Source organism: Pseudomassariella vexata (assembly GCF_002105095.1).
Source record: "Pseudomassariella vexata strain CBS 129021 chromosome Unknown BCR38scaffold_2, whole genome shotgun sequence".
Lineage (NCBI taxonomy): Eukaryota > Fungi > Ascomycota > Sordariomycetes > Amphisphaeriales > Pseudomassariaceae > Pseudomassariella > Pseudomassariella vexata.
The window spans coordinates 1,209,323-1,223,009 of NW_024467957.1; the positions used below are offsets into that span (position 1 = coordinate 1,209,323).

Genomic DNA, 13,687 nt, shown 5'->3' on the forward strand with positions numbered 1-13,687 from the left:
TTGGAGATATTGGGAGGGGAAGGAGGGTCCAGTTCAGAGATCGGGACTATTTCAGGTCGATTCCGGCTTGTTCCATCTTACAAGAATCCACTGTGTCTGGTGTACTGTCTCGCTCTATACTTGCGAGAGCCATTTACAGTTTAGTATTTACGATAGCTTTGTGGTTCTCCAAGGAGCTTTGCTTATATGGCTTGATATGGTATAGACGTTCACCGCTTGAGCAGTGAGGCTTAACATCGTGGGACATATTTCCCCGCAGGACAAGAAAAAGGTTCGTCACGTATGTGCTAATCGGAAACGTCGGCACACTCGAGAGCCACGCCACAGAACAGGTTTTTTCCACATCGAAGCAGGGACGATGGTATACTCATACTCAATCTGATAGTTCCGCGTCTTCTGGTTGAATGGATGGAATGTGGACAACGCGGCCACTACTGCGATGTCGCAACGTGCAGGTTTCCAACGACGAAGCAACATCGATCGATCAGGATCGTATAAAGACAACGCCATATCCGTCCCCACAAATATAATGTCGATTTGATTAACGGCTCGCGTGTTTTAGTAGCTGCATGTAAACAAGTATATACGCGGAGTTCTCAAAAAATCAAATCAAAATAACTATCAAAAAGTCGCGAACTATATTGCTCGAAGTGTTGAGACCGGGAGACCGTGGTCTCGGGATGCATGGCGTATAACATTCATCATTCCGGTAAAACAAATCAAGATTCTGCAACAAAGGTTTCATACCATTGGTGTTATGTTACAGAAGCGGTCAGTCAGCCTCATGTTGATTTTAGACTTGCATTGAGAGGACCGGCAGTGGGGACTACAGATCCACTCCAAAGTAGCTCCTCTGTATCGCCAGCGATCTGATCAGACGCTCGGCTTTGAATCCAGAATATAGTTTGTTTCGATCCACTAAGCTTACCTTGCGAGAGCGCTTGTAGATCAGATCGATATATGCCAGTGTATGGGTTGAGATGTGATACTTCGTATTGTCCGTCACGGTATACAAACCCCCAAACTCGAAGCTAGCTCCGCTATGTATCGACGTATTCGATGCAACACAGTCCGTCGTGTTTATAGTTGAATATATTAGAAAAAATAGGGTTTTATTTTTTTTACCGTTGAAGTACTATGCAAGTATTCTGGTAGCAGGTTCGAGGAACTCGAGAAAATGCCGCATGCGCCTGAGGCGGCTGGCTAACATGCTTCATCTGCCCGAACGACTCGAATAAAGAGGGCCGTACAGCTAATACAGCCCTTCATACTCGAATATGGTTGGTGAGGATGAGAGCCAGCGCAACCCTCAGGACGAAAGTCGTCGTGATATCGTTATATACCACCCAGCAGTTTTCTTCTGGACCCAGCACCAGAGTCGTGATGGTGTTTCCGGCAGCGGTTTCAGCACCGGTTCTAGCAACACGACTGGAACAAAGTCTGATACACCCTCAAAGTCTTGATCGCAATCTTCCACCCGTGCCTTGGCGGCCTCCTCCTCAGGCAAACCTCCTGCCATCGACAAATAAAACTTGACATGAGCCTGATGTGCCCGTTTTGACATAACCGAGTTCGGCCCTGCTGACTAACCGCTGTTCAAGAGCCTCAGATTGTGCATCATCATGTCATGTCCTGGCCCCTTTTCACTTTTACGGAGAAGTCCGCCGTGGGGTAATATACTTTGCACATGGACCAGTCGTAGAAGTTGGCCGATGTGCGAAATCAACTCAGCGGCTTTGTGACAGCATGGTTGAAAATGAGCCATGATGAGATATTTCCTGCGGAGCCGTGGAACTAAACACTTGTCAGTGCGAAGCTGCTTCATGAATGGCAGTCCATCATCTTTCAGAGGAGTCTCCCTTTCTAGAAACCGTGTGGGCAGTATCAAAAAGATACCACTCTTTATCGCTTCTTGGCATGATATAGAGCAGACGTGGAAGCCGCCGGGCGGTTCGAGTCGGGGTATACGAGGTGCCCGTGTTGCTTGTGGCTCTTTGAGTAGAATATGCCGGAGCTGGCAGGGAAGCGATGCGAAGTCGCAAATCACATCCTGCAGCTCCTGAGGTAGTTTTTGAAACCGAGGGAAAAATTTTCTCATTTCAGCCAAACATGACTGGAAGATTGCCGTTTTGCATGGTGCTTAATGAATGAGCTTGATATGATGACTTGTTTTGTCCTGTCAAAAAGGAGCGGTGCCAAGACCCATGACAAACGTATACACCATCTCGTGTAGACGTGTCAACTTAGATATTGGTCCAGAGAGACGGTCTAAAGGAACCATGGTTATGCGAATCCTCTTCTCACGAAACCTTGACAGAACTCCAATCATTCACGATGTTATAAAACTTTGCAATCCAAACTCTTAGCATTATGGTGTAGTTGCTATCAAAAAAACCATACGAGCCGCACAGCGGCCTTAACGGAATCGTTCTCCCAGCACTGAACCTGAACTTAGCTTTCGACTCATACCCCAGATAAACAGTTTAAGTGACACGTGATTAGTGTGTATTGTTGCACCTTGCAACGACCAAAGTATGTATCAACACTCTTGGGAATAATCTTCAATCCCGATAACATGGTTCTCATGATCAGCGTGTAGTCTGTTCGTAGCCGCCACAGTCATCTGGCAGACTCCAATAGCCCCCATACCATTATGTAACTCCGATTCCGATTCTCCTATGATAACTAGGGAAGGTATATCACGATTACCTTTTAGACCTTGTCGGATACCACCGTGGCGTGTAACGCGGCGATGGTATGTTCGAGATCAAGCAGTAGCATTACGACAACGGGTAGAACGGGATGACATTGAAGCTGGCCGTGGGAAGCGAAGCCAGGTGGCTTCATCCCTCAAATTGAAGGTTGCGTGGCCAGCACCCAGCCCCATCTGCAGGATCCCGCCTTTTCTTCTTCATAATATGCCTCTCGAGTAGACGCTGCCCCTGAGCAGGAACAACTGTAACTGTGCCCGTCGTACAGCATTCGAGCAACGTAGTCTGCCGCAATATATCTGTTGTGAACCCTTCAACGGTCAACAGCGAAGACCCAATCACCAGCAGGGGCTCTCAGCCAATCATAGACAAGACGGTTGCATATTCAAACAACGCCATGTGCGGCCAGAAACTTGCCAACTTGCCCGTGCCTCGATATTGGCATATTTGATGGGACGGAAGATCCAGATACAATCGAAATGAACGGAGCGGGTACGTTCGGTACCCATTGGAAATAGGGCAAAAGATTTAAATACCCTGCACTACCCCTGTAAAGATCTATTTACCCTGCAATTTTTCTGCCGCTTTTCTCTCCACATTTCCGCCATACTTTCTGACTTCATGCCTCTGGAATTAGCATACGACTACTATTCCTCAGCTCAACATGACGTCGCTACCCCTATTATCTATTCCTATTGATGGACAAGAGTTCCTTGACCTTGATACTCTATCGCTTGCCCTCGACAACTGGGCTGTAAAGGAGAAATTCTCTTATCGGGTTGAGCGGCGAGATAAGACCCGTGGCTCCTGGGTGTGTGCCTCTGCGTTACGCGGCTGTTTATGGCGCTGCCGAGCAACCTATTCCCCTAGTGAGGATATCTGGCAGATTCATATTCTCGAAACGGAGCAGAGTTGTAGCGGAGCTGCAAGGCAAAAATTCTCCTCTGCGTCTAAGAAAGACTGGTTAGACCGTATTGTCGCTGCCAATATTGCAGTAACACAGCAGACCCCCCCACAACAAATACTCGACCTCCTCCGTATCCAATTCGCTGAAGATATCGACTACAAGAGAGCTCAAGAGTGCCAGTTGCGACTACTCGACGGAGATATTGGCAAGCAACGACATAGCTTCCAGTTACTACCCGCTTATAAGGAGCTCTTAGAGACCATCTCTCCTGCTATCCATATCGACTTACTTTGAGACCGCCATCAACGTTTTGAACGAATCTTCATTTGCCCTGCTGAGAGCCGCTCTACTTATACCCTTTGCCGACGTCTCCTCGTTATCGACGGAACCTTCTTAAAGGGTCGTTTCATCCTTACTCTATTGCTTGCCGTCACGATCGATGCGAATGGCGAGACTATTATCTTGGCCTGGGCGGTAGTCGAGTCGGAAAATAAGTCTTCTTGGACATGGTTTTTACAGCACCTTCGTTGGGCTATCCCAGAGGTCTCAACAGAGCAGAGCACAATTCTATCAGACCGAGATAAAGGACTCCTTGACTCGGAGAAGGTCCTCGGTCCGTTAGCTACAGGGGCGTGGTGCTGTCGTCATATTAAGGAGAATTTCACGGGAAAGTTCGGGAGAGGGCTTGCCTCTTTATTTTGGACTATCGCCCGAACACCAACTCTAGCCCAATACGAGGCAGCTTTAGAGAAGCTTCGACAACAAAAGCCCGAAGCTGCGGCATATCTAGAGGCGGCAAACCCTTCACTTTGGGCCGAGGCGCTATTCTCTGGGCGTCGATATGGCCACGATACAAGTAATATCGTCGAGTCGCAAAACGGAGTATTAAGCTTGATCGGGAACTTCGAATTATTGCTCTCCTCGACTCAATATGGCACCGGGTTATGGAGAAGAGGGCAGCTCGGCTTCAATCTGCTTTACGGTTGATAGAGGCAGGGAAGACAGCTACCCCATTCGTTGAAGGGAAATTACGAGAAGGGAGGCAATGGGCGTCTAGTAGTCGTGCTCAGTTTTCGTCACCAACGGAAGCAAGAGTAGTACAGCCTGACGGCCGTATTTGCATTGTAAATTTGACAGCAGGGACATGTTCATGCCGTCGATATCAAAGGAATGGAATCCCTTGCGGGCGTGCCATTACCGTAATACTAGCAGGAGGAGACGGTATAACCCCTTATCTACCAGAATATCTCTCTCTGACAGTTTGGGCTGCCACGTGTAGTAGCCTGATGCCAGCTATCAACGTCTCTGAGCTCAGGCTCAAGCCAGAGGACCCTTGTAACCCTCCAATTACTAGAGTACCTCGAGGACGCCCTGTCAAAGAGAGGATTCGAAAGGGGGATTCTCGCCGCCCTCCACAGAGCTCACAATCGCGATGCTCTAGTTGTGGTGAGACTGGACATAATATGAGAAGGTGCCGACGCCCCCATGGATAGCTTGATAGGCCCGATCGGTGGGTCTGATGGATTGGGAAGGCGGTGGGAGGTCTGGGAAATTGCAGGGTAAATAGATCTTTACAGGGGTTTTGCAGGGTATTTAAATCTTTTGCCCTTTGGAAATAACCACGGAGATATCCAAACGCATCGCGTCCCACGTTGCGGCCAATATCGGGAAAGACGAACTGTAATGGCGGAAGATATCGGCGACAGCAAAGTAATTTCAAGCAAGGAAACGCAACACCAATGATCATGCCACCACAGGCGAAAGATGACAATATCGCAGCCGCAACCCGTGACCACTAGGTCGCGCGGTCAGATGAGGTCGACATGAACATCCCTTGCCTCCGGCACAAGCATAAGCAAGAATAAGAGCGATCGCAAGAGGTGCATTGCATGTGGTTGGTCCGAGTTGCCGTCTTGGGGCAACGAGTTGGCTCCGGCCTGCCTGCCGGTCAAGTCCTGTGTGATCTGGTTTAGAAACAACATTGGGAAGGTCAGTTTGTTCCCCACGCGATCGGAGGCTCGCACACACCCTGGCACCCCTCACTTAGCTCATTTCGTGCTGATTCGTCATTTAGTGGACACTCTCGCATGCAAAAAGGGATTGGCTTGGTTAGACGCAACAAGGATCAGCAAGGCTAGTGTACTTCCCGTGATATCTCGACTCGTGCGATAACGAAAGATCACCACAGATCACAACAGCACGTTCAGCCATTGTCGAAGTGGTGCAACGAAATCACGATAAACTTGAGTCAATGTTATGCACTGCCGTGTGGTTGAGAATGGAGGCGACTGAAAAAGACGCACCGTATAGCAGCGGGAGGAAGGGGTAATAAAAAGAAATTATAGTTCAAAAATTAAAGAAATTAAAAGAAAATTAAGAAAAAGTCAGAATTTTTCGTAAAAAAAATTTCTTTTGGTCGAGCGGTGAGAGTTTTGAAGCTCATCAGCAATTAGCATATCGCGAAATTGAAAGATGCGGGAGGACAACCTTAGAAATCTGTTGAGTGTTGGTCCCAAGTCGGTAGGTGGGGGTTTCTGCCAACCCGTGAAGCCATTCCGCTTGGAGAAATGTGGAGCAGCCGTTTACTGAAGGATTCACTATATAATCCGTGGCCCTTGACTTAATGTGAGTTGGAGATTCCCGCACAGCCGCCCGTCGCGCCCATTTTTAGACCATCTCCGACGTCAGACGTATATAGTGTCGATGTTCCAACTATTATCGATTATGGTGAGTATTGCATGATCTTGAGCTCGACATAGTGTCGGCACTCAGATACAGACTGCGACAATGTACGGCCGCTACAAGGTTTGCGGCACTACGTTAGAATAACAACTTGTAAAGAACAGAGTCTTGTGCCATGCAGCTCCTCTTGTTTGCAGCGGCAATGTAGACAACTGATTGATACTAATGCGAAAAATGTCGGTGATGGACAATACGGTAGAGGGCTGCATGTATATATCGTCCAGATCACATCTAACCGAGCACCGAGAATGGGTTGGTTTCTCCCAAGAGAATCCTGAGCCGTACCCTGTGAGATGGCAGGCGGATGATTGCCATTTCTGATAGACCCGGCATTGGGGTGTCCAGAGATTAGCCAATGAGCCGTCGTGCGCGCCACACTTTCTACGTGTCCGGCATTATCTCTTCGCCCGAGCTCGAGCCTTTCGAATCGTCTGTTCCGAATAGAACTTCGACCGCTTTCGTAAGTGTTCTTTCCAGCTAACGAAACGAAGGACAAGATCAATCGCACAACGTACAACGTCTCGATGTGGCCCAGGCCGTGGCAAGAAGATGAGCGCTTTGAGATACGGGAACATGGCAACGTCATGACGAAGGAGCTCTTGGCTGGTTCAAGTTGACCCAACCTAGTCGGTGAGACTGAAGACGGCTTGAAACATAGCGACACCGACCGCACATATCAAAGACCCAACGGTCGGTAGTTACAAGCCTCAAGGCTAAAAATGGCGGTGGTGATCCATCTTAGAAGAGTACGTTGTAGTAGAAAAGGAGGGGCGGTGAAGGTATCTGAGAAGGGAGTGAACCGCAGGATAGAGTATCATGACAGATGCGGCACCACGAGCAACGGCAGGTGTGATAGGATTGGCGGGCATTCCTGAGAGTCATCATGTCGTACTACACTTGTAGGCATCCGGGTGTTCTAAATCTGTCCATGGCCCATGGTCCTTGAGACAGGGCGACGCCCATTACACTCAAGTGGGACACGACAGCCTGACAATCGCTTCTCCCCGCCTTGTTAACAAATCCAATCGAGTCAGTCGACGCCGTAGTACGACCCAGAAAGCGCTACGTTAGTCTCCAACGGGGACGTTCTTGTTGAACAAATATGATTGACGAATATCCATGCCGGACTCGGGGCTGCTCGGGGCAAGGAGCGCCGTCGTGCTCGTCCAAGATGTCTGCCCCTCCTACCCAACTTGCGAGCCCCGCCATGCGCCAACCTCTTACGATGGCCCCAGCGCTTCCTGAAAGAGTAAATTGTTGAAGCGTGCTCAGATTGGCGTTCTCTTGAACGAGAATGGCATACCAAAGACTCCTAGGTCGCAGTAGTCTAGCGGGGTCGAACGGCGCAGCGCAAGGCTAGGAGCAAGATGCCATTGGCTGATCTTTTTGGGATCTCGTAGTGTAGACATCCGAGCTCGTGGCAGATTCCAATCAGAAACGACTTCTTTTTGACATGTGGAGGTATGACATAACTGGCCCCCCATGGCGGAGGAGCGAGTATACACGGCCAAGCGAATGGGAGACTTTTGGGTGGATGCATGCGTGAATGTAGGTACCTAGACTTGCAAGACTTGGTTATTTGAAGCATTGCGGTTCAGTGATTGGCATCGGCATCTTCTGGAGCGGTTACAGAACCAGCGATCTCAAGGCTCACAACGGCATTGGCCCCCAGCGACCCAGCGACCCAGCGACAAGGTGACGGACGCGAGTATAAGCGCAACGGGTGGGAGATCGGCGTAGACTGGCAAACCGACAACACTAGTGCTGATCAGTATGAGAGAGACTAAGGAGTCCCAGAGTAAATGTGATCAATGGGAGAGTCTCAAATGCGTGGCAATCCATATTGAAATATCAACCTCGCAATTTTGCGACAGACTTTTCAGTTTTGCGAATAGTGACCAGTCATCTGCAATGAGATAAGTAACTCGAGTGCGGGCGCACAGACGACAAATGGCAAGCACCAAGATTAGCGACCCTCTTCGCGATTGTCAGGGAGGTATTCGCGTGGAATCCCAATGAAGGGATCCCTGGCGCTGCACCCTGAAATGCATGGAGATGAGAAAGGGACACCCCAGCAAGTGGCCTGCCATGTCCAGCGGCTTTAAATGAGGATTTTATGGCTTGCGTCTACCGACGCCCGCCGAGACAATAAATGGCCAGTTAGTGGACTTGTATGGCATCGGTGATAGTCGCTGTAATGTCCGGCGCGGAGTCTCAGTGGAGGCTGAAAGGAAGCATTTGATATTAGGTTCAGAGGATAAACATCAACTATTGAAGTCGAAGCGCACTGTCGTGGTAAACAAAAGCGCGATGCGTTTTAGCTACCAGATAAGAAGAAAGGCGATGGCGGAGTGACCATGCGGCGCAGAAAGATTTGGTCGGCACATTGGGCTTGTCCAAGTCGTCAAATGTTCGTCCGTCTTGGAGTCGGTCGTGATTGCATACTGGCGGCGCTCACTATTTGCACGCCTGTAAAGACAGATGGAGGGCAGGTGCTGGTTTTCTTATTTCAGAACAGGTAGAAAGACTTCGTGAACCCCAATCTCGCAGCTCTGAAACTGAGGTTTACTAAGAGTCTGGAGAAGCGATATTGGCATGGATTTTTATCACACCCTTTCCGTCTTCGGTGGGTCGCGAAGCAGCGTACCCTCACCCTGGTCTGGAAGTCCGTAAGTCCGCGGCAGCATGGCTAGCTGGTTGCTGGGTGCCTGTGATACGGCTTGTGTACAATATTTGTGTTGTCATGACAATTTATGCCGCATGTTTTGATATCGTCGTCGTCGTCGGTCATACTCTTTTTCGAAGAATCTTCTGGCAGTCTGGTTCGCAGCCCAACGAGATATATTGTACTCCATCGAAAGTCCTGAACCGTCGTGCATGTCCCAGTACAACTACAAAGAAGCCTGACTTAAGACACTCGATGCGCATTGAATGCAAAAACGAGCTGCAAGTGCTAATGCAGCCATCAAACAGGCAAGGCAGGCACCACATTATTGGCCAAGTCCACTCGAGAAGCCTAACCTATTGGCTGGCCAAAAAGGTAGGCCATCTGACGCTTTGCCGCCAATTCTGTGGGTCGTGCCCGAGCGGAAGTCTCTGGACTTGTTGCACGCCTTTAGAGCTCTACACATCTAGGCGGATACAGGGGACCATTGCGCTGTAGTACGCCGTAGGACATCGGTCGAGGGCCGCTGCAATTCCTGCGTGGGCTTGCACGGGCGGGCATCCACCCAACCTGATATTGTATCGGGTACGGACCCTTAAATGCACCCATGCAACCTCGCACCTCGCGAGAAGTCCAGGTGGACTGCTACCCACTCCCCACCACCGATGAACCCAGCTGCATTATTACCACCGAGTGCGCACCCCGTCAAAAGTAGGAGGGCCGGCCGACAAGCACGATTGATTCTTTCGGCTGGGAGTCCTTTATCATTATTATATTCATTCCCTCCCCAACCGCCGCAACCTCCTTCGCGATCTTGCCTGCTTTTTTCCCCCGACCTATGTGTGGGAGGAGCATACGCCACGGCCGAAAGAGTTGGAGATAGACTAGATTGGAGTCGCTCTCTTTTTGTGTTTATCCTATTTGCCCATTCCGACTTTCCCTCCTTTCGAGCCGTGCTCTGCACATTCTAAACACTTCTCTCGCGAGTTTGGCAAAGTCAGCCGGTCGGCTTTGATTTGGTACGTTCGTCTACATCGCAACATGCATAGCATTTACTCCCTTCCGTCTCCCAACAAAAGACAACACCCGTGGATGTCAGGTTGATAATGTGCCCTGGTGCTGGTCACCCCCTCGATATTTGCGTTGTCTTAAGTTTGCCCTGCGTTGCCTCTTCCCCACAAAGGAAATGTCATCTTGGACTGAGAGGGTACGACGACTTGTTAGTCATGACCAAGTCCTGTTTGCCTGACACACTCCGGCGTGGAGTCGGTCAACGGCGGGCTGGACACAGATAGCCCGGTGATCTGGCTGTTCGGGATCCTGAGTCTTGCAAGTCATTGGAATCACTTCTGTCTACACTCGTTTTGGTTTCAAAAGACCACTCCCACTTCTCCTTAGCACTCTGCTCAACATCCAGCACCGCTTCATTATCTGTGGAGTTGACTTCAAGCTTCAGTTGTCAGGACTAACAACTGCGTTTTCTCTAGATCGCTCTTGGCTGGTTGCAGGATATACTCGGAGCGTCCCGAAGTCTGTTCGACGACACCTTCAGACGAACCCTTCTTGGAAATTTCCAACTCGAACCCAAAAGCCGTTCGCAAAGTGCTGTTATATTTTCGTTCTCCATGTCGCCGTAAATCGTCACAAATGGATTCAGAAGACGGGGAGTTCTTCATCAAGCAGTTGGCCGGCTTCGTGCGCACACACGAGAAGGCGCTGGCCAACGCGCTGCAATTTCGAAGACAACCCAATACGGCCCGTCATGGCACTTCTCACAGCATCTCGGCTTTGCCTCCGACCACGCCGCTGTCACCGACCCGACCTTCGATGCCCGAGCGGCCTTCGACATCCTCGTCGACTAATACCCTTGCCACAGCCTTATCGTTCGGCTCGTTGAATTTCACTTCGCAGAATCTGAAGCCGGCCAAATTGGCACTTACGCCACACCATCTGTTCTACCTGTTGTCCCGTTTCGAGGATATAGGGATCAATGTCGGGCCCATGAAGATTCGTTTGGAAAGTCTTCACGACACATCGACTAGCGCCAACTATGTGTCGTTCCTCAGCTCCTCGCAGCGAACGCAGAGCCGCGGCTCTGATGTCGTATCAATCCGCTCCGTATCAAGCGTCAGGAGCGTCATGTCTGGCATGTCGGCTTTGTGGGCCAGCTTCGGCATTGGGTCGAGTATTTCTGCGTCTCGGAACGAGAGGCAGAAGGCTGCCGCGTTGGCTGACCTGAAATATCTCTACTCGGCCTTCACGAAAATACCATGCCTAAGACTCGCCCCAGACTGGCGTGCCAGACTGATTCGCGGTTACGAGGAGTTCCCGTTCGATTCCGCTGTGCCACTGTACGTCTTCAAGAACCTTCAGTCGCTGGAAATTAGCGGGATCGACTTCCGACAGTTCTTCGGCTGGGACCGCCTTGCAGAACAGATCCGGTCTCTAACGCTGAAGCGTGCGAGCATCGACGACCCCGCAGATATCCTTATCGACATTGTCATGGACGACATGGAGCAGCGGCGGCGTCGTTCGTCCAAGGCTCAGGCATCCCCCACCTACCCGCATTCTTCAAGCCCGCGGCGGAGCCCTACCACGTCCCAAGCCGAGTTTCACAAGTCTACCTCGGCCCCAGGCTCACCGGATGCCCGTAGCTCGCTTGGCGATCTCGCTGTCGGATCGATAGGAACTGACGCCACCTCACCGCAAGGTAGCCGTCGAGCGTCGGTGGTTAAGATCGAAACAGACGAGCCAAGGTCCCCAAGCAAGTCAAACCGGCCTCGGAGTCATTCGCCTAACCGCCCCAGTACCTCCCGCCATCATTCCACCAACCCAAGAGCCTCGTACAAAGTCAGACGCTCTGGGTCCGGCAGCTCGCATTCTAGCTTGTCCGATTCATGGCACAATAGCCGGAACAGTGCATCTAATCTATTGGCCATGGGTGTTCTCCCTGCCTCGAAATGGCGTTTCCTGAAGCATCTGAGCTTGGCCGACAACTCGTTGACGGCGATTCCCGCCTCCAGTCTTACCCCATTGGCCAATACTTTGGGCTCTCTTGACCTGTCGCTAAACCTCTTCACGCAGATTCCTGATAGCCTGGCCACTCTGACCGCTCTGCGAGCTCTCAACCTTTCACATTGCATGATAGATTCTCTGCACTCTCTGACCCGCAACCCGCTACCTGCCCTCACCGCTCTGAATCTGCGTGCCAACCGTCTGAAATCCCTAGCTGGTGTTGAGAAGCTGTATCCATTGGAAAGATTGGACCTCAGGGAGAACCGTTTGACGGACCCCACCGAGTTAGCACGCTTGACGGGAATCCCAGACCTTCGCGAGATATGGGTTGAGGGTAACCCCTTCACGCGAACACATCGTGATTATCGTGTTACCATTTTCAACCTCTTCCGCAGAACCCCGGGATATACGGAAGACATCATTATCGATGCGTCAGGTCCAAGCTACTCGGAACGAAAATATCTCGTTGAACGTGTTGCCATTCCCGCTGCGGTGCCAGTGGTGAAGGCACCTGTTCCAGAAGTCCCCGCCGTGGATGTTAGCAAACCGGCGATCGTCTATGATGTGCCCAAGGAACAATCTGACCTGCGAAAGGAGCGGCCTACACCCAAAGCTGTTGCTAGCGAGGTCAACACGAGCTCGACGCGGCGCCGGCGGACGCCAAAGCGAAGGATCGTTGATCTAGCCACCAATGACGCAGTCGCCACGACGATCCAGGCTCAGGGACTCGAACAGCTCGCAGCTGAAGCCACAGCTGCCGCTGTCGGCTCGGAGAGTAACTACCGCATCTCCCATGCACCAGAAGTCCAGAAATTCTCTTCGCTGCTCACAGAGACGAGATCCTCATCTTTAATGGGCCCTCCCGAAGTGCCTCGCATCGATACAAGCGTCGTATCTCAGACACCAATGAGTTTTTCAAGTACAGAGACGCCGATCTCTTGGAAAGGCGCCCAGGATTGGAATACCAGTGGTGAAATGTACCGACAAAAGATAGAGGCCTTGCGGGACAAAATGGGCAATGGCTACCTGAGCGTTCTTAACGAGGAAAGCTGGGAGTCCCCACGGCCGGCCACATACGTGGGTGACTACAGCCAAGCTTCTGCTATTCGACCAAGTCCCACGACTCCACGAACAACCAGTGCGCAGACCATTCATAGTGGCCGTACCCTGGGGTAACGGAAACCCACAGGTCTGGCCACTCTCCTCATCCTTTCTCTCCAGGCCACTTGTCGGTCAAATTTGTCACAAACATACCCCGATGGTGTTTGACGTGTCCTATACACGCATCTACACACCCTCATAGCGTTGTGTTCTTTTTTTGTTTTTAATCATGTCGGATATCATGGTGCATAGCGTCGCGGCGTCAATGGCGATGGAGGGTTTACAGTGTGGTTTTGAGCGTTCCTACATACTGCACGGATTTTTTTTCAAGCAACGATGGTGCAACCCGCTTTGGTGATGAAGACGTATTTGGTCGAGGCAGAGCAGGTGCTCGCAGTTGTGGTTGGGCGTGGCCGGGCAACTCCTACAAAAGGCGGCTCAGTTGTACAGAAAAGGACCCGTAATGAGAACGACTTATTGTGAGGAGTGAAGCGGACATGACTCATGACCGGCTTCAGGATAGAGCGTCGGGGTCGCAGCGATGGG

At 50.9% G+C, this 13,687-nt stretch overlaps 3 protein-coding genes across 3 annotated transcripts; 1 reads left to right on the forward strand and 2 right to left on the reverse strand.

Moving 5' to 3' along the window:
- Positions 1–1,280: 1,280 nt before the first annotated feature.
- On the reverse strand, positions 1,281–2,159 carry BCR38DRAFT_420191 (uncharacterized protein). Its single transcript, XM_040859367.1, has one exon. It carries the CDS (start codon positions 2,096–2,098, stop codon positions 1,586–1,588), a length of 513 nt encoding a protein of 170 aa, XP_040719781.1. The 5' UTR covers positions 2,099–2,159; the 3' UTR covers positions 1,281–1,585.
- Positions 2,160–6,226: 4,067 nt separating this feature from the next.
- On the reverse strand, positions 6,227–7,098 carry BCR38DRAFT_93742 (uncharacterized protein). The gene has a single exon (XM_040865782.1). The coding sequence runs from the start codon at positions 6,944–6,946 to the stop codon at positions 6,434–6,436; it is 513 nt and encodes a 170-aa protein (XP_040719782.1). The 5' UTR covers positions 6,947–7,098; the 3' UTR covers positions 6,227–6,433.
- Positions 7,099–10,334: 3,236 nt separating this feature from the next.
- BCR38DRAFT_93781 (uncharacterized protein) lies at positions 10,335–13,342 on the forward strand. The gene has a single exon (XM_040865783.1). It carries the CDS (start codon positions 10,673–10,675, stop codon positions 13,214–13,216), a length of 2,544 nt encoding a protein of 847 aa, XP_040719783.1. The 5' UTR covers positions 10,335–10,672; the 3' UTR covers positions 13,217–13,342.
- The last annotated feature ends 345 nt before the right edge of the window (positions 13,343–13,687 follow it).